The sequence below is a fragment of the Oncorhynchus masou genome, chromosome 5 (assembly GCF_036934945.1).
Source record: "Oncorhynchus masou masou isolate Uvic2021 chromosome 5, UVic_Omas_1.1, whole genome shotgun sequence".
Classification (NCBI taxonomy): Eukaryota; Metazoa; Chordata; class Actinopteri; order Salmoniformes; family Salmonidae; genus Oncorhynchus; species Oncorhynchus masou.
In genome coordinates, this window is record NC_088216.1 from 18,244,371 (window position 1) to 18,266,913 (window position 22,543).

Here is a 22,543-nt window from a genome sequence, read left to right on the forward strand (position 1 = left end):
CTCATCATCATTATGTGTGCCCCTGCAGAGTGGCAACAAGGTGACAGTGACCACCACACCGTTTGAGAACACCTCCATCAAGGTGGGCCCGGCACGCAAGTCCAACTACAAGTGCAAGATGGCCCGACGCAATAAGAGGCCCATCGGCAAAGAGGGACAAGAGAGGTACTGTAGTATGGCACTCTCATTTACAGTAGCTGTTATCATGTATGCTGTAACATGGAGAAGAACAGTTACATGTTCTCCATGTTATACATTGCAAAACTTTTTTTTTTAAATGAAAACGATTCTCTACTACCCTCTCCTACTCCATCCCCTATCCCTCTGTCCCCCTCCTCCCTCTCTCCTCTCTACAGTAAGAAGCATAGCTCTCTGTTCAGGAAGATCACTAAACAGTCTAACCTGCTCCACACCAGCCGCAGCCTGTCCTCTCTGAACCGCTCTCTGTCGTCCAGTGACAGTCTACCAGGTTCTCCCTCCCACAACCTGTCAGCCCGCTCCCCTACACAGCAGGGATACAGGTCCACACCTGAGTCCTCCTACCTGGGTGAGTAACAGACCTGAGGGGTACACTACAAAGCAACATCAATGAGTTAGCCAGCTAACTTTCCTAACTATTCTAAAATAAAAAAAAATGAAAGATAAGCTTGAAATGTACGTGGTCTAATTGACTTAAACACATATCTAAGTTTAGCTTTCTTAATGAACTAGAAAATCAATAGTTATTTCTGGTTGTTTATGGAAGTTAGCTGGCTAACTCATTGATCCCGCTTTGTAGTATACTCCTCAGGGTTCCAAATTGTATTTGTTTTCTTTGAAGTAAATAGAGTGTTTGAGATTGTCAGATGAGTGTCAGATGGTCAGGGTTTGGGAACCAGTGTTGGTTCCATTGCACCTGGCAAGCTGAATCAAACATTGTAATCCCAGTTGTGGCTGAACTGATTATTAATCTGTAGCTGAAGAATCTGTTTTTCCCTCTTCCTCTCTCACCTTTCTCTTTTCTGTCTATCTTCTCTCTTCTTGTCTCTCTTTCTCTACTCCTCTCTCTTTTCTCTCTATCTTCACTGTAACCTCTCTCTTGTCTTTCTCTTTCCTCTCCCCCAGGTGTGTCCTCTCAGAGCAGCTCTCCTGCCTCCAGCACCCCCAACTCCCCTGCCGCCTCCCAGCACATGCGCCCCAGCTCCCTGCACGGCCTCTCCCCCAAGCTCCACCGCCAGTACCGCTCGGCCCGCTGCAAGTCCGCCGGCAACATCCCCCTCTCCCCCTTAGCCCACACACCATCCCCCACCCAGTCCTCCCCTCCCCCACTACCGGGCCACACCATCGGTAGCTCCAACACCACCCAGACCTTCCCTGCCGGGGCAAAGCTCCACTCATCACCACCTGTGGTCCGCCCCAGGCCCAAGTCCGCCGAGCCGCCCCGTTCCCCACTCCTCAAGAGGGTCCAGTCGGCAGAGAAGCTCACCTCGCCGCTGTCTCATTCCCAGTCGTCGAGTGGTGGGGTGGGAGGGCCTCTGAGGAAACACAGCCTGGAGGTATTCTGAATGTGGCGGTCTGAGATGTGTATTAGAGGTGTGACACATTGGTAATGTGTGCTATGTGTGTATTATGAATGTGTCCTGTTTGTAATGTACAGTATAGTGTTGATTTAGTATTTTCATCTCGTTTATTAGTTTAAGTATACATAGGGAAGACATTTAAATACAGTTAAAACAACACATTGGGAATTAAAAGAACTTGAGTCTTTTTTAGTAGACCTACTGTATACAGCATCACTATGTGTCTAAGACAATTTCCCCCTAAATAATCCTATCCTATCCTAGGTCCAGCACTCTGACTTGTACCGCAAGGACCAGTTCCACTGTTGCGAGCTGGGGCTCCAGAGTTTGTTGGAGACGGAAGGGGAGAATCTACCACCTCCGAACCCCCCACTGCTGCCCTCCGCCCCAGGCTCCCAGGGTTCATCTACAGGGGCAACTACCACGACACCAGAGACGGGGGTGCTCAAGCCGATGAGGAAGTTAGGGAGGCAAGAGTCGCCGCTGAGTAGGGATACACTGCTGGCTGGTAGGGAAAGGGAAAGAGAGAGAGAGAGGAAGAGAGAGAGAGAAAGGTCGAGGGAGAGGGTGGGAGAGATCATTATGGCTTATAGCAACAGGACAACAACCGTCCCAGAGAGGTCACCTAACCGAGGAGGAGGAGCCACAACAGATAATCACCAATCAATAGCTAGAAAACCCTCAACCAGTGAGCATACCTTTAGCCCTCAGAGTAGCCCCACCTACAGAGCCCAATCCAGCCAATCGCCAAATCTGGATTCCATCAAAACTACAAGTCCCAAAACTACAAGTCCCATTACTCCCACTGGGTCACCAGGCATATTTAGGGGCCATCCAGAAGGAGCAGAGAAGAGCCAGCGTCAGACAAACATGTCTATCAAGCAACAGAGCCTCCGAACGGCCGTGAGTACAAGCCCTCTCAGCCAAGACTCCCAGGAGAATTACGGGGAGGACAGAGCGGAACCAAAGCTAAATGGAGACAATAAGGTGTGTCCACCTCCAAGGCCCAGCATGCCCTGTGGGGGCCCTCTAGGGAGAGGCACTAGTCCAGACAGAGGCATGGGTATGGGTGGATCATCAATAACGTCAGGGTCTACAGGTATGTTCAAGGCTAGTAGTAAACCATCAGGAATAGTAGGAGAGAGCCTGAGAAAGAATGGAGCCGAGAACAATGGCTCTCCAAGAACTTCAGAACTGGGGTTGAGAAGCCCCAAAAGCCCCAAACCTCCAGCCAGGGCCCTGGCTCCAGCTGTCCCACCCCACGGACAACCCCTCTCCCTGGGCAAGGTGAGGCAGGGCCTGGGGCCTGTCAACTGCTACCGAGGGACCCTGGACTGGGAGGATAAATGTCGGCTGGAGGTAGTGGAAGAACACTCTCCATCCCCCTCCCCCTCCCCCACAGGCGTCACCCCCTCGCTCTGCGCACCCTCCTTCTGTCCAGGCAGGTCCAGGCCTGTTTCCCCCGGCGACAAGACCAGCTTTGTCACCCAGCTGACCAGTGCCGCTAAATTGGTCCTGGGGCCTATAAAGGGGTCAATGGTGTCCCAGTCCCAGGAGGGGCCCAAGGGGAAGGAGCTGAAAGACATGCCCAAGCCGGGTGAGGAGAAGCAAGGTGCCTCGGCAGGAAAGTCTGAGGCTTCGTCCGGACTCGGAGTCCGGATGGTTGGCGGTGGCACCACAGTGACCCAAAGTCCAGCTAACTCTGTTCCTCAGTCTGATAAGGTGAACACAGGTAGCCACCCCCCCAAATTGTAACCCTTCTATTTGAAAGGAGTTTAGAGAGGAGGGCATTGAGAAATGAGATGCCTTTTCAGATTTCTAGAACAATTCCACAATGTCAAGCACTTAAGACGACATTCCAGTTCTAGAAAAGCATATCAACATGGTACTGACTTATCTGTAACCATGAGTGAGCAGAACTATTGTAAAGGTGCTGTTACGGCCATTTTCTATTATACAGTTAGTATATATTAAGACAACGCTCCACTTTATGAACTATTAGATATCTATAACAGATCTGTATGTATGTATGTGAAATGAATGCATGTCATGTGGTACATTTTGTGTGTTTCTAGAATAAAAAGGAGTGAAAAGTGCTTTACTGATCAAAACTTGCTGAATACTGTGAAACACCAAATCCAGTTACTTACTCGTTTTTTCTATCTCGACTAAACGACCAATCACTTCTGTTTCTGTAATTCACTCAAATAAACGTAATCACAAGCAGAGGCTATGCTGAGGCACAATCAAGTCATTACAACCTTGACAGCAACAACAACAAAACACAAAATCCAATCGGCCACTGTAGATTTGTCTTCGGAAAATAAATGATAAAATTACTACTGTAAAAGACAATGATGCGGCCACTAGATTTTATCTTTAGAAAGACACTCGACTGAGCCACACAGGACCAATGACTACTGTAGTTTTCTGTTACTACTGTAAGGCCGCCCATGACAAAGAATTATGGTCCACCACTACACTCACTGAAGTCCTCAGTTGATTAGCATAGCCAGATTAGCATAGCATGCTGTCAGTGAATGTCTGTAAGTGAAGGATGAAGTGAAACAACCTTGAGTTAGTTCTGGGTGAATCTTGAAGGCTATGGCACATTTGTGTGCCATGGATTTTGTCCGAAATGGCATCCTATTCCCTATAAAGTGGACTACTTTTGATCAGAGCCCCTGTGGTAGTGCACTATATAGGGAATAGGGTGCATTTGGTGCCTTGGTAAAGAAGAGTAAAGCTCCTCTGACAGTTCTGAAGCTCAGAGCGCTTATCTCTACAGAACAGGACTACTACTGCAGCCCACACACACACACACACACACACACACACACACTGGTGTAAGCGGAGTTGATATTCATGGTTTTAAATCCCATACCCATGTGGTGGATGATTTGGGCTGTGTGCGTGTGTGCGTACCCCAATGTGTGTGTGTTTCAGGGATGGGTTCAGTAAGCCAGAAACTATATAGAAACGAACAGAATCCAAACTTGAATAACATTGATAAATTAGAATAATTGTTTTTTGTTGTGAATAAAATGATCTGTTACTTGATCCTGACTGCACAGCTACGGTAAGGAGATTACTGTAAATATCTGTAAAGACTATGGCTCTACTATTCGTACGTTCTAATTGTCACTCATCATGTTTTGTTTTGAACCAAAAAGGTGAAGAAGAAAAAGCAGGTGTAAATGGATGTAGCATATTTAATAGATGTAAAATGCATATTAAGGGCTTTATGGATGGATAAGGTTTTTCATTCTTTGATGTCAAATGTTCACTTGCTGTTGCTGTTATCGTTTGTCCATCTGTTTTTCGATTAACCTTATTTTCATATTGGATTCCTTCCTAATTCTGGTGTCAGGTATCTGAGAGTTTAACTGTCTGTTTTTAGCCTGGGTGCCAGTCTGTTTCTTGCCAACTCTGTATGGAATTGTCATGTCAAACAATGGCAATGGAGTAGGCAAAATCACAAACAGATCTGGGACCAGGCTAGTCTGTGCTGTGAAATAATAATATGACTATGTTTCACTCACCACAGTAGGATTCACTGTAAGTTGAGCACTACAACTGTATGTGTGTTAAGATAATACACTGTGCATTATTTCAATGGTGAAATTATGATGATCTCTCTCTCTCTCTCACTCATGTATCTTCTCTATCAAAAATGTAACACCCATAATCTTTATGCGAATGATTGGCAAATGTTTGTTAGTGGGTGAAGAATATCAGATGTTGGAATTAGTCTGGTAGAATATGCAAGCTTTTATGTACTACATTACTTGGCTACTTTTCAGATGACTTTCTGACTGCAGCTTATAACTTGGACCATACCGCCCCCTTATGGTGTGTGTATATATACAGTACCAGTCAAATGTTTGGACACACCCACATGTTCCAGGGTTTTTCTTTATTTTGACTATTTACTACATTGTAGAATAATAGTGAAGACATCAAAACAATTAAATAACACATATGGAATCATGTAGTAACCAAAAAAAGTGTTAAATAAATCAAAATATATTTTATAATTGAGATTCTTCAAAGTAATCACCCTTTGCCTTGATGACAGCTATGCACTCTCTTGGTGTTCTCTCAACCAGCATCATGAGGTAGTCACCTGGAATGCATATGAATTAACAGGTGTGCCTTGTTAAAAGTTCATTTGTGGAATTTCTTTCCTTCTTAATGTGTTTGAGCCAATCAGTTGTGTTGTGACAAGGTAGGGGTGGTATACAGAAGATAGCCCTATTTGGTAAAATACCACTTACATATTATGGCAAGAACAGATCAAATAAGCAAAGAGAAATGACAGTCCAACATTACTTTAAGACATGAAGGTCAGTCAATCCTAAAAATGTCAAGAACTTTGACAGTTTCTTCAAGTGCAGTTGCAAAAACCATCACGCGCTATGATAAAACTGGCTCTCATGAGGACTGCCATAGGAAAGGAAGACCCAGAGTTACCTCTGCTGCAGAGAATAAGTTCATTAGAGTTAACTGCACCTCAGAAATTGCATCTCAACATCAACTGTTCAGAGAAGACTCTGAATCAGGCCTTCATGGTCGAATTCCTGCAAAGAAACCACGACCAAAATACACCAATAAGAAGAAGAGACTTGCTTGGGCCAGGAAACACGAGCAGTGGACATTAGACTGGTGGAAATATGTCCATTGGTGTGATGAGTCCAAATTTGGGATTTTTTGGTTCCAACCGCCGTGTCTTTGTGAGATGCAGAGTAGGTGAATGGAGGATCGCCGCATGTGTGGTTCCCACCGTGAAGCATGGAGGAGGAGGTGTGGGGGTGCTTTGCTGGTGACACTGTCAATGATTTCTTTAGAATTCAAGGCACACGTAACCAGCATGGCTACCACAGCATTTTGCAGCGATACGCCATCCAATCTGGTTTGCACTTAGTGGAATTATCATTTGTTTTTCAACAGGACATTGACCCAACACACCTACGGGGTTTATAAGGGCTATTTGACCAAGAAGGTGATGGAGTGCAGCATCAGATGACCTGGCCTCCACAATCACCCTACCTCAATCCAATTAAGATGGTTTGAAATTAGTTGGACCGCAGAGTAAAGGAAAAGCATCCAACAAGTGCTCAGCATATGTGGGAACTCCTTCAAGACTGTTGGAAAAGCATTCCAGGTCAAGCTGGTTGAGAGAATCAAGGCAAAGGGTGGCTACTTTGAAGAATCTCAAATATAAAATATATTTTGATTTGTTTAATCATTTTTTGGTTACTACATGATTCCATATTTCATAGTTTATATGTCTCCACTATAATTCTACAGTGTAGAAAATAGTAAAAATAAAGACTTTTCACTGGTACTGTATATATATAAAACATTGTTCCATATCATAATCATAATGCCATGTAATTTAACATAGTTTATTCAAAATAAATATCTCATTTTATACTATTATGGAGTTTATTATCATCATATCTGAGAGCTAAATATTGTTGTAATGACAGGTCAAGGTACTTAATATAGCAATATATATTTTAGGGATGCTGTTGTAATGAAGAGGCCTAGAGCCGTGGCTTATTCAGACTTGAGATAAGAACACTTAACTTGGACTTAAGTCAAGAAATGTGGACTTAAATCAAGGTTTTATTGACTTAAATCCATGTTAACTACTTATCTCAAGTCTAAATTTGGCCCCTACTGAATATACAGTTGTCTCTTGTTTTGGTAGATAACTGGAATGTTTGCAGTAGTTTACAATATATTCTTATTGTTATATGAATCATTCCACTTGTTGTTATTCTCTAACTGTTCAGAGATGGGTGGCTCTTTAGCGTTATTCTGTGACTGTTAGTTCTACCTTCAAATATAAAGGGAACCAGATAACATTTTGTCATATTTCCAATGTTATCAACCTGATCACTAAGGTGGTGTTTATTGTATTATAATCACTGAAACATCAGGAGTAGATAAATCAGTCAAAACTGGTATGTGAAGAGAAAATACATGCACATTTTGAATAATAAACTCTCATTGTTTGTATGTGAGGTTTTTTGCAGGCATATTTTACTCAAAACTTTGCATGGAGGAATTCCGTGGTCTATAGAGATCTGTTTTATATGTTAACGATGGCAGAAAATGCACATCCTAATCATGATTATGATGAATTGTTTGAAATGCACTTTATATTTTCAAGCGTTTTTTTCTTCATTTCTAAGTGTTTGTTTTGGTCTGTATTGCTACAGTTATGTATTATCTGGGTGAAAATAAAATCTAAACTGTACTTAAACAAATATACAATTATATTTATTCACAATGGCCACCAACGATTAATATGTCTCATTCACCTCATTTGAAAATGTTATGTAGATAAAGGGCAAGTATGATGACATTATACCTTTCTCTTGTTGTTTGTCATTTCGGTGTTTCTTATTTACATTGAACATGTTGGTCCGTTACCTAGCAGATGCTCTTATCAAGAGTTACTTACAGTCAGTATAGTCAACTAAGGTAGATACAGCAATCACATATTACAGTCATTGCGGGTATTTCTTCAATAAACCAGATATCAGCAAAATCAGTGCAGGTATTTCTTCAATAAACCAGATATCAGCAAAATCAGTGCTAGTAAGAAAGGACGAATGGGAGCGTTAGTGCCAGAAAGACAAGTACAACAGTCAGATACTAGACACGTGAAGGGAAGAACGGGTAATACAATTCAGAGAATTTATCCAAACTTGAACTTCTGCCACCGTCATTTTCTTGTGCATACCGATAATAAATACAGGCGTGGAGCTCATAACGTCAGCCTATGATCTGCACAACCTGGCTCCAGATGGCCAATGTTCAACAGCAAAAGGATACATTAACATTTTTATATTCTACAACCTTTGTTTTCCACATAACATCTTGTGTGAATTTATTAAAATGACTTAAGTCTAGTGTAACCTAATATGCATTCATAACTACATTATGTCCATCATAAAAAGATATAATTATATGCAGATCAACTAGGCTAAATGTAGTAAACTAGACAACAGAGACCTTTGGTATTAGTAGTAGTGGTTAATCATAATAAAATGCATGAACTAATTTCATTCACAATTTTACCGGTACTTATCTGTAGCCAACACCCAATGGATGTCAGATGCTTTACATAATGTCAGTGTAAAATATTACCCTATGAAACACGCACTATGTCTTTAAAAAAAATATCTATATATTTTGATATAATAAACAATTCATTTTTATTACAAATTATACAGTACATCGAGAAACAATAAACACAGAATTGTTGTATTACATAACAGATGACAGAAAAAGTGTCTACATTTGTCTCACTGCCCCCACTCTCTGATCATCGGTACTCTCTCTGATCACACTGATCGATCTTTTATCTCTCCAGATTAGACAAAAGACAGAATATCCACAGAGGGCATTCCCAGGCTCCATCACCACTGGCAGAGGCAGCCCCAGGCACTCCACCTGTCGCCTGTACTCATCCATCGCCTGGTCGAGAGCCTCCAGGGATAAAGGGTTGCTCAGGCTTCCTGCGACGAGGGCCCATCTCCCCAAGAGCTGGTCTATTTGTGGTGGATCCATGGGCTTAAGGAGGTCCTCACAGCCTAGAGCAGCAGCAGTTGATTGGCTAAAAGACAGGAAGTAGAGGAGAGTCGTGGCACATAGACCAAACATGGCTTCAGTGTCTAGGTCTCACTATATCTATGTGCCAGTATATCAATAAATCAAATGTATTTATTAAGTCCTTTTTACATCAGCCGATGTCACAAAGTGCTATACAGAAACCCAGCCTAAAACCCCAAACAACATGCAATGCAGATGTATATCTATTTACTGTGGGTCTATCTATATCTATAAAATCTACAATATGTATCACTATATCTATGTTATATATTTCTATGTCTCAATATATCTATCTTATATATTTCTATATCTACAGTATCTATCTACTGTCTATGTGTCACTGATGTGTCTGTCTGTATTGAACACTGGTGCTTAGCTAGAGGGGTCCAGTCTTATACATGTAGCTCTCCTGTCATGCTATGGCACAATGTTCTTCAATATCAGAAAGTTCCCAGTTGCAACAGAATGCCAGTAAAATGGCAATTTCCCCAGACAAATCCAGAATTGCGAAATAAAAACAATACTTTTTTGGTTTATTTATGTTTTGTGCACGCGTTTAAAAAAATATTGACAAAAAATAACAATTCAACATTAAAGTCAGGCAAGATCTCACATTACACACACCACTGTACACATACACATCTAAATAAATAATATAAATCAAATAAAGATGAGAGATTGCACTTTCTTTATACATCAACAATAATATTTGAATGTACAAATGCTTTTTTTGTAACTTAAGGGAATTCAAAAGACCTACAAAATCATAAGTAAAGGCTTAAAATCTGGGGACATTAAAAAAAGTAATTTATGAATATGGAATTTACTCATAAGTATCATAACATTAACAATGAATTGGAGTTTCTTATCTATGTTATTGGAATTTTTTTGAAAGTATTTTTTGCTCAGGGTAAAGTTATATAGAGACTTAGCCAGTTGAGAAATATACAACAAGATCATCCCAGAGTTCTACAATTATGACTGAACGATATTTATACAACAGGCTTTTGGTAGTTTGCACGATTAGTCACATGACATGCTCAGGGGAGCATGACAAGGATATGCAGTACAGGTTAATCTTAATAAAATGCATGATCTCATTTCATTCACACAGTTACACTAGGTCTTTACACCCCATTGACGCCAGTTTATTTACATAATATGACGAACGTCAATCTGTAAAATATTAGCCAATAAACGCGCGCTATGATTTATTGTTAGGATTTCAATCAATAAATTTCCTCGTTTCAGTAGGTTGACCAATCACCTTGTTAGTACAGCCTATCAGGAAGTATCTAGAGCCCTCCTTATTTTATGTTGTCAACCCGCTGATCCTGCAAGCTAACTAGCTAGCACGCGAAGTAAATCGCTGGGTGAACTATAATTCGACTGAGTTTAACGTTACTCGTTGGCTGAAGAAAATGTCATTTTAATCGCTAACATTGGCTGTGGTTGTCCTGGAGTCGTCAAGAAAGGCGAGACATTAACGCGTTAGCCTGTTTTCTACAAAGTTGCTAACCAGATCCGTTGACAGCTAGCTAGCTACTGTAGCTTGGCAGCTAACTGTCTGTATTGAGTTACCACAGCAAAGCTACGTAGTACGTGGTCTCAACCCTGCACTTCCGAGCCGTCGCCGTCCTATCAAGCAATTTTAAGATTTTACTTGGTTAAAGACCTCTCATGCCAATGACACTCTTCACAAAGTGGTAAGGTTATGATCTTGGCTATGTTGTGTTGGATGATGTTTATCATAGTAACTAGCTAGGTAAGTTAGTAGTTAAGCCAATATCATCTAATTAAGCCAGACTGTAGCCCCTTAATAGGTGTAACTAACTAGCTGTCATGTTAGAGCTAGTGATTTTTAAGAAACGTGACAGCTTGGTTACTTCTTTAAATAACAGGATGGCTATCATAGCTAATAGGTAGGCTACGGTGTAGAAAAGGCTAGTTAGCTACATCTTTTGACCATCCGCTACCAAGGCTTCTCACTGTCACCCCTAGCTGTTTGTTGTCACACACCAATCACATGATGGCTATTCTATCGTGTGTTCCCAGAAAGGACATAAATTACTCATCATTAGGTTAAATAAACTATTTCCAGTTTCAGTACAGAGTAGGAAGTGAAGTCACTTGTTCTACATTCCAGTGTTACCGTGTCTGTTAACATCTGTTCTCTTGTCACTCAGACACATCATCCTGTGATGACTCTAAACTAAGTGATACCCACATCTTTTTTCAACTCTACTGAACAAAAATATAAAACGCAACATGTAAAGTTTTGTCCCATGTTTCATGAGATGAAATAAAAGATCCCAGACATTTTCCATATGTGCTAAAAGCTTATTTTTCTCAAATTTTGTACACAAATTTGTTTACATCCCTGTTAGTGACCATTTCTCCTTTGCCAAGATAATCCATCCACCTGACCAATGTGGCATATCAAGAAGCTGATTAAATGGCATACAAAGCCACAGGTGCACCTTGTGCTGGGGACAATAAAAGGCCACTCTAAAATGTGCAGATTTGTGTCACAACACAATGCCACAGATGTTTCAAGTTGAGGGAGTGTGCAATTGGCATGCTGACTGCAAGAATGTCCACAACAGATGTTGCCAAATAATTCAATGTTCATTTCTCTACCATAAGCCACCTCAAGACGTTTTAGAATATTTGGCAGTACATCCGACCAACCTTACAACCGCAGACCACGTGTAACTAGGCCAGCCCAGCATGTCTGTATTCCCAATCATGTGAAATCCATAGATTAGGGCCTAATGAATTTATTTCAATTGAAGGATTTCCTTCTGTGAACTGTAACTCAGTAAAAAAATTGAAATTGTAGCATTTTGCATTTCATTTTGTTCAGCGCAGGGGAAGGAGGGAGAAGTGGTTTACTTTGAAACTGACTGTGACTAATATTATTTTTCCCAATAGCATTCACTAGCCTAACCACTGCGACAGCTGCTCTGGTCTGCATAATAATAGCGAAGTCGTCAAAAATGTTTAATCCCTGCCACTTTCAGATCCACTTTCTTGTGAATCAGCATGAAATGAGAGAAAATCGGCCTCACATCAGTCATTGTTTAGACGTACAACTAGCTTAACCTCTCTGTCTTTCAATGTTAATGTTTAAACTTCATCTTAGTGCTGGACAGACAAAAGGAGAGCGACACATATAGCACTTACTCCATGGCTAATCAAATTACACATGCATGCACTGTCGTAAACATTGATTTCCTATCTCTCTTCCCCACCCCCCTCTCTCTCTCTCATCCCTCTCTTCCGTCAGGTCCCTATTGCTATGAGGATCTGCAGAGCCCTGCTGTAAGCCTGAGCCATGAACTCCGTGTCTCCCAGTGCAGTTCAGTATGTGGGGGGAGTAGGAGTGGTCTGTCAGGATGACACCCTCCAGAGAGAGGAGACCAAGAGGCCTCAGCAGCCACAGCTGGTGGACCCCGGTGGAGGAAGTGGCTTTGGGAAGCGGCAGGGTGCTGATGTCGGTGGGGGTGGAACCAGAGATGCCACCACCGCTGGAGAGCCGGACGAGGTGGACAAACTCAAGACCAAGCTGATGTCGGCGTGGAATAATGTCAAATACGGTCAGTCAGTGGGTTCATTTGAACTTTTTTCCATAAGGCGGATAGTTCTATATAGCTGTTTAACTAGCGACAAACATAACTTCCAGTTTTTCTATACAGTCAGTTTTAACAATGCTTTTTAAAATTTTCTTAAGAAATAGCAACAAGGGGGATTTTATAGTCTTTGTACTTTCTGTGTGAATAATCTTTGTTAGGTCTTCTTTTTTTTCTCAACAGCAGTCTCATACAAAGCTATGTGTAATAGCCCTCCCGAAGTCCACTTCCCCCTTCCTCACCCAGTCATCAAGACATAAAGGATCCCCTCTAAAAAGGTCCGTTCTGTTTCTTTTCCCTCTTTAGGCTGGTCAGTCAAGTCGAAGACCACATTCAACAAGAGCTCTCCGGTGACTGTAATGGGCCACTCCTATCTGCTCAATAGTGAAGGTAGCTAACCTCCAACAACCCCACTCCCAACTTCAAAAGACTTCCTGGTAAAATAGATGACGCTCTCTGCTCCATACCCAGTGATGAAAAACTGGTTGGAAAATGTATTTGAACCAGTTCTGCTCACTGGGTATCTCTCCCTTCCAGACGAGGTGGAGCGGTTCAGGCGGGCATTCGTGTCTCGGCTGTGGCTGACCTACCGTAGGGAGTTCCCCCAGCTGGAGGGCTCCACCTTGACTACAGACTGTGGCTGGGGCTGCATGCTGCGGAGCGGACAGATGCTGCTGGCCCAGGGCCTACTGCTACATCTGCTGCCACGAGGTGAGACAACTCATAGAGTTAGAAAGAGGGCTCTAAATGGGTAGAGATACAAAGATGGATCCTCTTCCTAACTCTGAGACAACTGCACCAAATCTGGCACAATCCCAAATGGACCCCTATGCACATACAATTGTGGAGATTTGAGAGGATTTGTTTGGTATAAGCAATTTTTTATTTTTTTATTTCACCTTTATTTAACCAGGTAGGCTAGTTGAGAACAAGTTCTCATTTGCAACTGCGACCTGGCCAAGATAAAGCTTAGCAGTGTGAACAGACAACACAGAGTTACACATGGAGTAAACAATTAACAAGTCAATAACACAGTACAAAAAAAGGCGAGTCTATATACATTGTGTGCAAAAGGCATGAGGAGGTAGGCGAATAATTACAATTTTGCAGATTAGCACTGGAGTGATAAATGATCAGATGGTCATGTACAGGTAGAGATACTGGTGTGCAAAAGAGCAGAAAAGTAAATAAATAAAAACAGTGTGGGGATGAGGTAGGTGAAAATGGGTGGGCTATTTACCAATAGACTATGTACAGCTGCAGCGATCGGTTAGCTGCTCAGATAGCACACGTTTGAAGTTGGTAAGGGAGATAAAAGTCTCCAACTTCAGGGATTTTTGTAATTCGTTCCAGTCACAGGCAGCAGAGTACTGGAACGAAAGGCGGCCAAATGAGGTGTTGGCTTTAGGGATGATCAGTGAGATACACCTGCTGGAGCGCGTGCTACGGATGGGTGTTGCCATCGTGACCAGTGAACTGAGATAAGGCGGAGCTTTACCTAGCATAGACTTGTAGATGACCTGGAGCCAGTGGGTCTGGCGACGAATATGAAGCGAGGGCCAGCCGACTAGAGAATACAAGTCGCAGTGGTGGGTGGTATAAGGTGCTTTAGTGACAAAACGGATGGCACTGTGATAAACTGCATCCAGTTTGCTGAGTAGAGTGTTGGAGGCAATTTTGTAGATGACATCGCCGAAGTCGAGGATCGGTAGGATAGTCAGTTTTACTAGGGTAAGTTTGGCGCCGTGAGTGAAGGAGGCTTTGTTGCGGAATAGAAAGCCGACTCTTGATTTGATTTTCAATTGGAGATGTTTGATATGAGTCTGGAAGGAGAGTTTACAGTCTAGCCAGACACCTAGGTACTTATAGGTGTCCACATATTCAAGGTCGGAACCATCCAGGGTGGTGATGCTCGTCGGGCATGCGGGTGCAGGCAGCGATCGGTTGAAAAGCATGCATTTGGTTTTACTAGCATTTAAATGCAGTTGGAGGCCACGGAAGGAGTGTTGTATGGCATTGAAGCTCGTTTGGAGGTTAGATAGCACAGTGTCCAAGGACGGGCCGGAAGTATATAGAATGGTGTTGTCTGTGTAGAGGTGGATCAGGGAATCGCCCGCAGCAAGAGCAACATCATTGATATATACAGAGAAGAGTCGGCCTGAGAATTGAACCCTGTGGCACCCCCATAGAGACTGCCAGAGGACCGGACAGCATGCCCTCTGATTTGACACACTGAACTCTGTCTGCAAAGTAATTGGTGAACCAGGCAAGGCAGTCATCCGGAAAACCGAGGCTACTGAGTCTGCCGATAAGAATATGGTGATTGACAGAGTCGAAAGCCTTGGCAAGGTCGATGAAGACGGCTGCACAGTACTGTCTTTTATCGATGGCGGTTATGATATCGTTTAGTACCTTGAGTGTGGCTGAGGTGCACCCGTGACCGGCTCGGAAACCAGATTGCACAGCGGAGAAGGTACGGTGGGATTCGAGATGGTCAGTGACCTGTTTGTTGACTTGGCTTTCGAAGACCTTAGATAGGCAGGGCAGGATGGATATAGGTCTGTAACAGTTTGGGTCCAGGGTGTCTCCCCCTTTGAAGAGGGGGATGACTGCGGCAGCTTTCCAATCCTTGGGGATCTCAGACGATATGAAAGAGAGGTTGAACAGGCTGGTAATAGGGGGTGCGACAATGGCCGGGGAGATACTGAAATAGAGGGTCCAGATTGTCAAGCCCAGCTGATTTGTACGGGTCCAGGTTTTGCAGCTCTTTCAGAACATCTGCTATCTGGATTTGGGTAAAGGAGAACCTGGAAGGGCTTGGGCGAGAAGCTGCGGTGGGGGCGGAGCTGTTGGCTGATGTTGGAGTAGCCAGGCGGAAGGCATGGCCAGCCGTTGAGAAATGCTTGTTGAAGTTTTCGATAATCATGGATTTATCGGTGGTGACCGTGTTACCTAGCCTCAGTGCAGTGGGCAGCTGGGAGGAGGTGCTCTTGTTCTCCATGGACTTCACAGTGTCCCAGAACTTTTTGGAGTTGGAGCTACAGGATGCAAACTTCTGCCTGAAGAAGCTGGCCTTAGCTTTCCTGACTGACTGCGTGTATTGGTTCCTGACTTCCCTGAACAATATGATTGGTGAAACTTACACCTAGCAGGGTGGAGCTACTAACATATTGCATACACCTGTCAGATCCTCTCAGATCTCCACCAGTGCGTAGGGGTCCATTTGGGATGGGGGCCCCTGTCTCTCTCTCTCACTCTTGTTTCTCTTTCTGCTACATCTCTTCAACTGTTTCTCTCTGTCTTTCCTGGTCTGTCTCCCCTCTCTCTCCTCCATCCACCTCTCCATCGATCACTACTAAATAACTGTCTGTATTGTGTTGTCTAGACTGGTCGTGGCCAGACGCCCAGCAGTTCGCTGATGTAGACTTTGAGGCTCTGAGACCCCGCTCCCCGTCCCGCGCTGGTGGCGTACCCATCCCCTCCTTCGGCTACTCCTCCTCCTCGCGGACCCCCACCATGCCCCAGAAGACCTCCATGCCAGGGGGCACGGCTCTCAACCATACCCAGAAGAAGAGGCCCGAGTCGGGCAGGGACAGGCAGGCTGAGCCCCTCCACCGGAGGGTTGTGGCCTGGTTTGGGGATGAGCCCCCGGCCCCGTTTGGGGTGCACCAGCTGGTAGAATTGGGGAAGAGCTCAGGGAAGAAGGCGGGGGACTGGTACGGCCCCTCAGTGGTGGCACACATACTACGGTGAGGAGCCCTCCATGGGGTGTGGTCAACATAATGATGTTGTCAGAGCATCAGCCATAGAAGTAGAATCTATAGAGCATACCTCATTCAAGTCAGTGATGGCATTAGCATGCATTTGATTTCTGTACTTAGATTTTTGATAGATGTCTTTAATGCCATAGTGCATCAGAATGATCTCCAGCAGACATGTTTACTGATGCACCTTTATTGTGTAGATGTTTTGGTTGCTATTATATTTTTTAAGAAGGCTCGGTGGTATGCCTGACTGCATGTTGACGTTTACCAGGGTTGGAGTCAATTACATTACAATTCCACTCAATTCAGGAAGTAAACTGAAATTCCAATTGTTTTCAATGTTGTTCAATGAGGAACATTTGGAATTAGAATCAACATTTGGTTTACTTTCTGAATTGAACCAAACCCTGATATTTACTTCATGCCCAGTAGCATCAGTATGTTGTGACATTAAACATGAGCTGTATGTTTGTTTTCCAGAAAAGCAGTTGCCAAGACTTCTGAGGTTCACAACCTGGCTGTATATGTAGCGCAGGACTGTACCGGTGAGTTTGACTTTACACTGTACCTTTCCTACTGGGTAGTTGGTTGGTTGGTGGTGTTGTTTGGTGTTGTCATTTGTCGAATTCACCAGATATTGTATGTTTGGTCCATCTCAAATGTTCTCGTCATAAGTGATGTTTTAGCCATTGGTCTTCTGAATGTAGCTTAACTGTGTCTCATTTCTGTATCACAATTAAATTACAAAATGGGGAGGGCAAAAATTACATTTCAGAATGTCCCTAGTGAAACTTAGGCCCATAGTAGCATTGTGTGTTTCTTTCAGTGTACAAAAAGGACGTGGCGCATCTGTGTGACCAGTCGTTGAACCAGAGTATATCAGATCCTGAGCCCAGTGGTCCAGGCTGGAAGTCTGTCATCATACTGGTTCCAGTCCGACTAGGAGGAGACTCTCTCAACCCCTCCTACATCAAGTGTGTCAGGGTGTGTACACGCATGTACACACACACTTTCATAACCTAACCTTCGTCACAAAGCTTGTTATTTCTCCATGGTTGATGTCGCTCTAACATGAATATGGTTTTCTTTGTGTCTGAAGAACATTCTCAGGTTAGAATGCTGTATCGGGATCATCGGCGGCAAACCCAAGCATTCGCTGTTCTTTATCGGCTGCCAAGGTAAGAAATGCACTCTTCTTCCTGGTTCAGTTGCTTCTGATTGGACAGTGGGCTGTCATTTAACCTAACCTCGCCTTCTTATTATTTCCTTTTCCAATCAGACGAGCAGCTGCTGTATCTGGACCCTCACTACTGTCAGGCCGTGGTGGATGTCACTCAAGACAACTTCCCACTGGAGGTTGGTTGGACTTTATATCGCTCTGCTATGACCCAGATAAGCATGTTTTGACTGGATCAAAGTAGGTCATTTCAGTTTCAGACGTGTACCTTGTCTGTAATGCTCTCCCTCTCTCGCTCCCCACCTCCCCAGTCGTTCCACTGTAGCTCGCCCAGGAAGATGCCCTTCAGTCGCATGGACCCCAGCTGTACTATAGGCTTCTACGCCAAGAACAAGAAGGACTTTGAGTCTCTGTGTTCTGCCGTCTGTGTGGTGAGCTCAGCCTCTTGTCCTCATTTCAAGTCTCTTCTTACTCATGTATACGTTCCTCACTTATGCATCATTTATACATTAGTTATGCATCACATATAGGTCATTTATAGATCTTTAATTTCTAGATCTTTGACGCTGATATGATTTATAGATGCATGAGTATTCATCACTTATAGATAGATAGACATCTCTTACGCATCAGTGATACATCAATTATACATCTGTTGCTGGATACATCTGTTGCTGGATACATCTGTTGCTGGATACATCTGTTGCTGGATACATCTGTTGCTGGATACATCTGTTGCTGGATACATCACTTATACAGAACCATTCAAAAGTTTTGACACCTACTCATTCCATGTTTTTTCTTTATTTTGACTATTTTCCACGTTGTAGGACAGTAGTGAAGACATTAAAACTATGAAATAACACGTATGGAATCATTTAGCAACCAAAAAAGTGTTAAACAAATCAAAATATATTTCAGATTGTTCAAAGTAGCCACCCTTTGCCTTGATGACAGCTTTGCACACTCTTGGCATTCTCTCAACCAGCTTCATGAGGTAGTCACCTGGAATGCATTTCAATTAACAGGTCTGCCTCTTTCCTCAATGCATTTGAGCCAATCAGTTGTGTTGTTGCAAGGTAGGGGTGATATACAGAAGATAGCCCTATTTGGTAAAAGACCAAGTCCATATTATGTCAAGAACAGCTCAAAGAAGCAAAGACAAATGACAGTCCATCATTACATTAAGACATGAAGGTCAGTCAATCTGGAAAATTTCAAGATCTTTGACAGTTTCTTAAAGTTCAGTCACAAAAACCATCAAGCGCTATGATGAAACTGGCTCTCATGAGGACCGCCACAAAAAAGGAAGACCCAGAGTTACCTCTGCTGCAGAGGACAAGTTCATTAGAGTTAACTGCACCTCAGATTGCAGCCCAAATAAATGCTTCACAGCGTTCAAGTAACAGGCACATCTCAACATCAACTTTTCAGAGGAGGCTGTGAAAATCAGGCCTTCATGGTTGAATTGCTGCAAAGAAACCACTACTAAAGGACACCAATAAGAAGATGAGACTTGCTTGGGCAATGTAGAAAATAGCAAAAATAATGGAATGAGTAGGTGTGTCCAAACTTTTGACTGATTACACCAACTGTATACATCAGTTGCACTAACTGTTACTGTATACATCACTTACATAAAGCTCTTATCTTTATTCTGGGTGACTTTAATAAGTGACCAATTCAACACTTTCATATTTCTCCCCCCACCCCAGGCCCTATCGTCGCCCGAAGAGAAGTACCCCATCTTTACCTTCGTGGAGGGCCAGGCCCAGGACTATGGACTGGTGGGCCACAGCTCCTCCTATCCTCACTATGACACCTCCCCCACCCATGGCCCCGCCCACATGCTGCCCCAAGGCAAGCTCAGCAGGAGCAACAACATAGGCAGCTCTGACGACTTTGTCTTCTTGTGAGTACTGGTTTGTGTTCCTGAGGAACGAAATGTAAGCAAACTGGGAAAGAGTGACTTAGAATTTTGGGATGGATTCCATTTCCCTGTTTTTATAGAGCTCAAAGTGGATATGCTTTCTGCTATATCACAAACTCTGGCATTTGTGTCCCTCATATTCGAGGCGAGTCTTCAACTGAATCTCACTGTCGGCCTGTCTCTGTCTAGGCAGAAACAGGTCTTAGAAACTAACGCCAGGCATTACTAAATTGGACTGTTGCCCCATCCCAAATGGACTCCTAAGCCCTATACACTTATGGAGATCTGACAGATGTTAGTAATATTAACTAGGCTAGGTGTAAACTTCACCATATTGCTTATTTATACCAATCAATTCCGCTCAGATCTCCAAGGCCGTAGGGATTTGGGATGGGGCCTCTGACTTCATTTTGGGAACAATAACAACTGGAAACACAGAGCCTGTTTGATACATGCTACATGACAGGGGTCACTAGTAGTGGAAAACAAGGTACTCAGCCCTCTTCTCTCTGACTTGTATTATAATACTGCTGTATAATTTTTACATTCATTTCTGTTTTGTAAGATTTATTAAGTGTGTGTGTGTGAAATGATTTGTGTGTGAACTGAAGCTGTTGGTGAGTTGATTTGCTGTTAAGTTCAGTCCTCTACTGTACTCTTATATTCCCTATGCCATCTTCATTCAGTGTCATGGCTATAGTACTATATTCATACTACATGGCTATATGAATTTCATTGCAGCATTCCAACCCTCTTTAGTTGTGCTGTCCTTTGACACACCATTCAGGCAACACAGTAAATGACCTGGACTGGGCTCCCTACCTAACCTTGCTCACTGTTTTCCAGACCTGGGTTCAAATAGTATTTGCTTTTTTCTTCTTCCAAAAGGCACTTACTTTTGGGACTTTTTGCCCTAGCAAGCTCAGAAAACCAATACTAATTGAACCCCAGGTCTGCTACACTCTCACACTATTTCATCAGCTCTCTCTTGTCAATTAGGCTACCAGTATCAACTTGCAACACACTAACAGGAATCCAATGTTACAACAATTGCCCCTTTTGTGTAATGTGTTACACTAGCTCCTATCTGGATGATGGGAAATGATCCATTTACCAAGAGGCTATGTCCAAAATGACACCCTATTCCCTACATCGTGCACTACATAGAGAATAGGATGCCATTTTGGAGGAAGACAGTTTTTGGTTGTGGTGAGACTTGTTGAATGAATGATTCTGAACTCTATTCCTTTTAGGGTCCTCATAATGTTTTTAACAAGGTGGTGCTGCTGAGTACTTGCAGGGGGGGATGCCTCACTTTGGACTCAGATTTCTTAGCATTTTTTAACACATAACTTCAATTTATTATGGTAGAGTTAAAAGCCTTGAACTTTGGAGACTTGTATATTAATATCTAAGCCAGTGCTGTTCAATTCTGGTCCTGGAGGGCCAAAACACTGGTAATTAACCTGGTAGTTAATTGCACTCACCTGGTGTCTCAGCCAGGTCTCTCCTTATTAGAAGGAGAGGATGAAAACCAGGACCGACATTGAACAGCCCTGATCTAAGCATTAAACCCCCCAAGTTGGATATCAAAGTCACAAGCTCCCTCAACCCCAAAATAAAAATGAAATAGTCTCGGAAGTGGTTAAAACACTGTTGATTGGATGCTTGATCTCACATTTTAATTAGGCTTCTGACCTGTGTGCAACAGGTATCCGCTAAGGGGCAAATCTTGACTTTCACTTAACCTGAATGTTCACTGATCATTCATTGAAGTCAATGGGAGAATAAGTGAGAATGAGGATTCACCCCAGTAATCTGTGTATTTCACTCTTGTCCATGTGTATATTATCTCATAAAGGTGACATTTATTTTCTAAATAAAGTGAAGAATTGGCATATGTAGAAGTCTTAAATGTGCTAATGACCACCCTAATAAGGGACTGCATTCATGTGGACAACATGACTTTGTAAAACTGTTGTATAGAATGTTATTAAAGGTAACTTTTTTTGTATTTATTTATTTATTGTCTGAATATAAGATGGATTGAACTCTTGGCCTACATGTGTATGTTGTTTTTGTGCCAGCCAGGATTCTGGCGAGTAACAACCTCCTTATCCATGTATCTATTGTCTCACATTCTTTATCCTGTATAAAAACCACTCTCCTACGGTGCCCTGAGAAAGTATTCACACCCCTTGACTTTTTCCATATTTTGTTGTTACAAATGGGGATGAAAATGAATTGACTTTGTGGAGGGAAAAATTCTAACAATTAAAAAAATCTATATTTATACAGTGGGGAGAACAAGTATTTGATACACTGCTGATTTTGCAGGTTTTCCTACTTACAAAGCATGTAGAGGTCTGTATTTTTTATCATAGGTACACTTCAACTGTGAGAGACAGAATCTCTCACAATGTGATTTTCTGGATTTTTGTATGATTTATAAGTAATTAATTTGCATTTTATTGCATGACATAAGTATTTGATCACCTACCAACCAGTAAGAATTCTGTGTTCTCCACTCTTTACCTGTATTAACTGCACCTGTTTGAACTCATTAGCTATATAAGACACCTGTCCACACACTCAGACTCCAACCTCTCCACAATGGTCAAGACCAGAGAGCTGTGTAAGGACATCTGGGATAAAATTGTAGACCTGCACAAGGCTGGGATGGGCTACAGTAAAATAGGCAAGCAGCTTGGTGAGAAGGAAACAACTGTTGGCGCAATTATTAGAAAATGGAAGAAGATCAAGATGACGGTCAATCACCCTCGGTCTGGGGCTCCATGCAAGATCTCACCTCGTGGGGCATCAATGATCGTGAGGGATCAGCCCAGAACTAC

General features: G+C 42.8%; 2 protein-coding genes across 2 annotated transcripts in view; both read left to right on the forward strand.

Annotated features, from left to right (window-relative positions):
- Nucleotides 1-7,938, forward strand: part of LOC135535446 (microtubule-associated serine/threonine-protein kinase 1-like) — a 74,106-nt gene extending 66,168 nt beyond the window's left edge. The window contains 4 exon segments of the mRNA XM_064962084.1: nucleotides 29-165; nucleotides 357-547; nucleotides 1,105-1,535; nucleotides 1,824-7,938. Of these exon segments, the coding sequence (XP_064818156.1) occupies nucleotides 29-165; nucleotides 357-547; nucleotides 1,105-1,535; nucleotides 1,824-3,314 (2,250 nt within the window). The 3' untranslated portion in view covers nucleotides 3,315-7,938.
- Nucleotides 7,939-10,479: 2,541 nt separating this feature from the next.
- On the forward strand, nucleotides 10,480-22,286 carry atg4da (autophagy related 4D, cysteine peptidase a). The gene is made up of 11 exons (XM_064962085.1): nucleotides 10,480-10,894; nucleotides 12,478-12,787; nucleotides 13,127-13,210; nucleotides 13,358-13,531; nucleotides 16,206-16,569; nucleotides 17,065-17,129; nucleotides 17,411-17,568; nucleotides 17,684-17,762; nucleotides 17,864-17,940; nucleotides 18,073-18,192; nucleotides 19,477-22,286. Exons 2-11 carry the CDS (start codon nucleotides 12,526-12,528, stop codon nucleotides 19,675-19,677), a joined length of 1,584 nt encoding a protein of 527 aa, XP_064818157.1. The 5' UTR covers nucleotides 10,480-10,894; nucleotides 12,478-12,525; the 3' UTR covers nucleotides 19,678-22,286.
- Nucleotides 22,287-22,543: the final 257 nt, after the last annotated feature.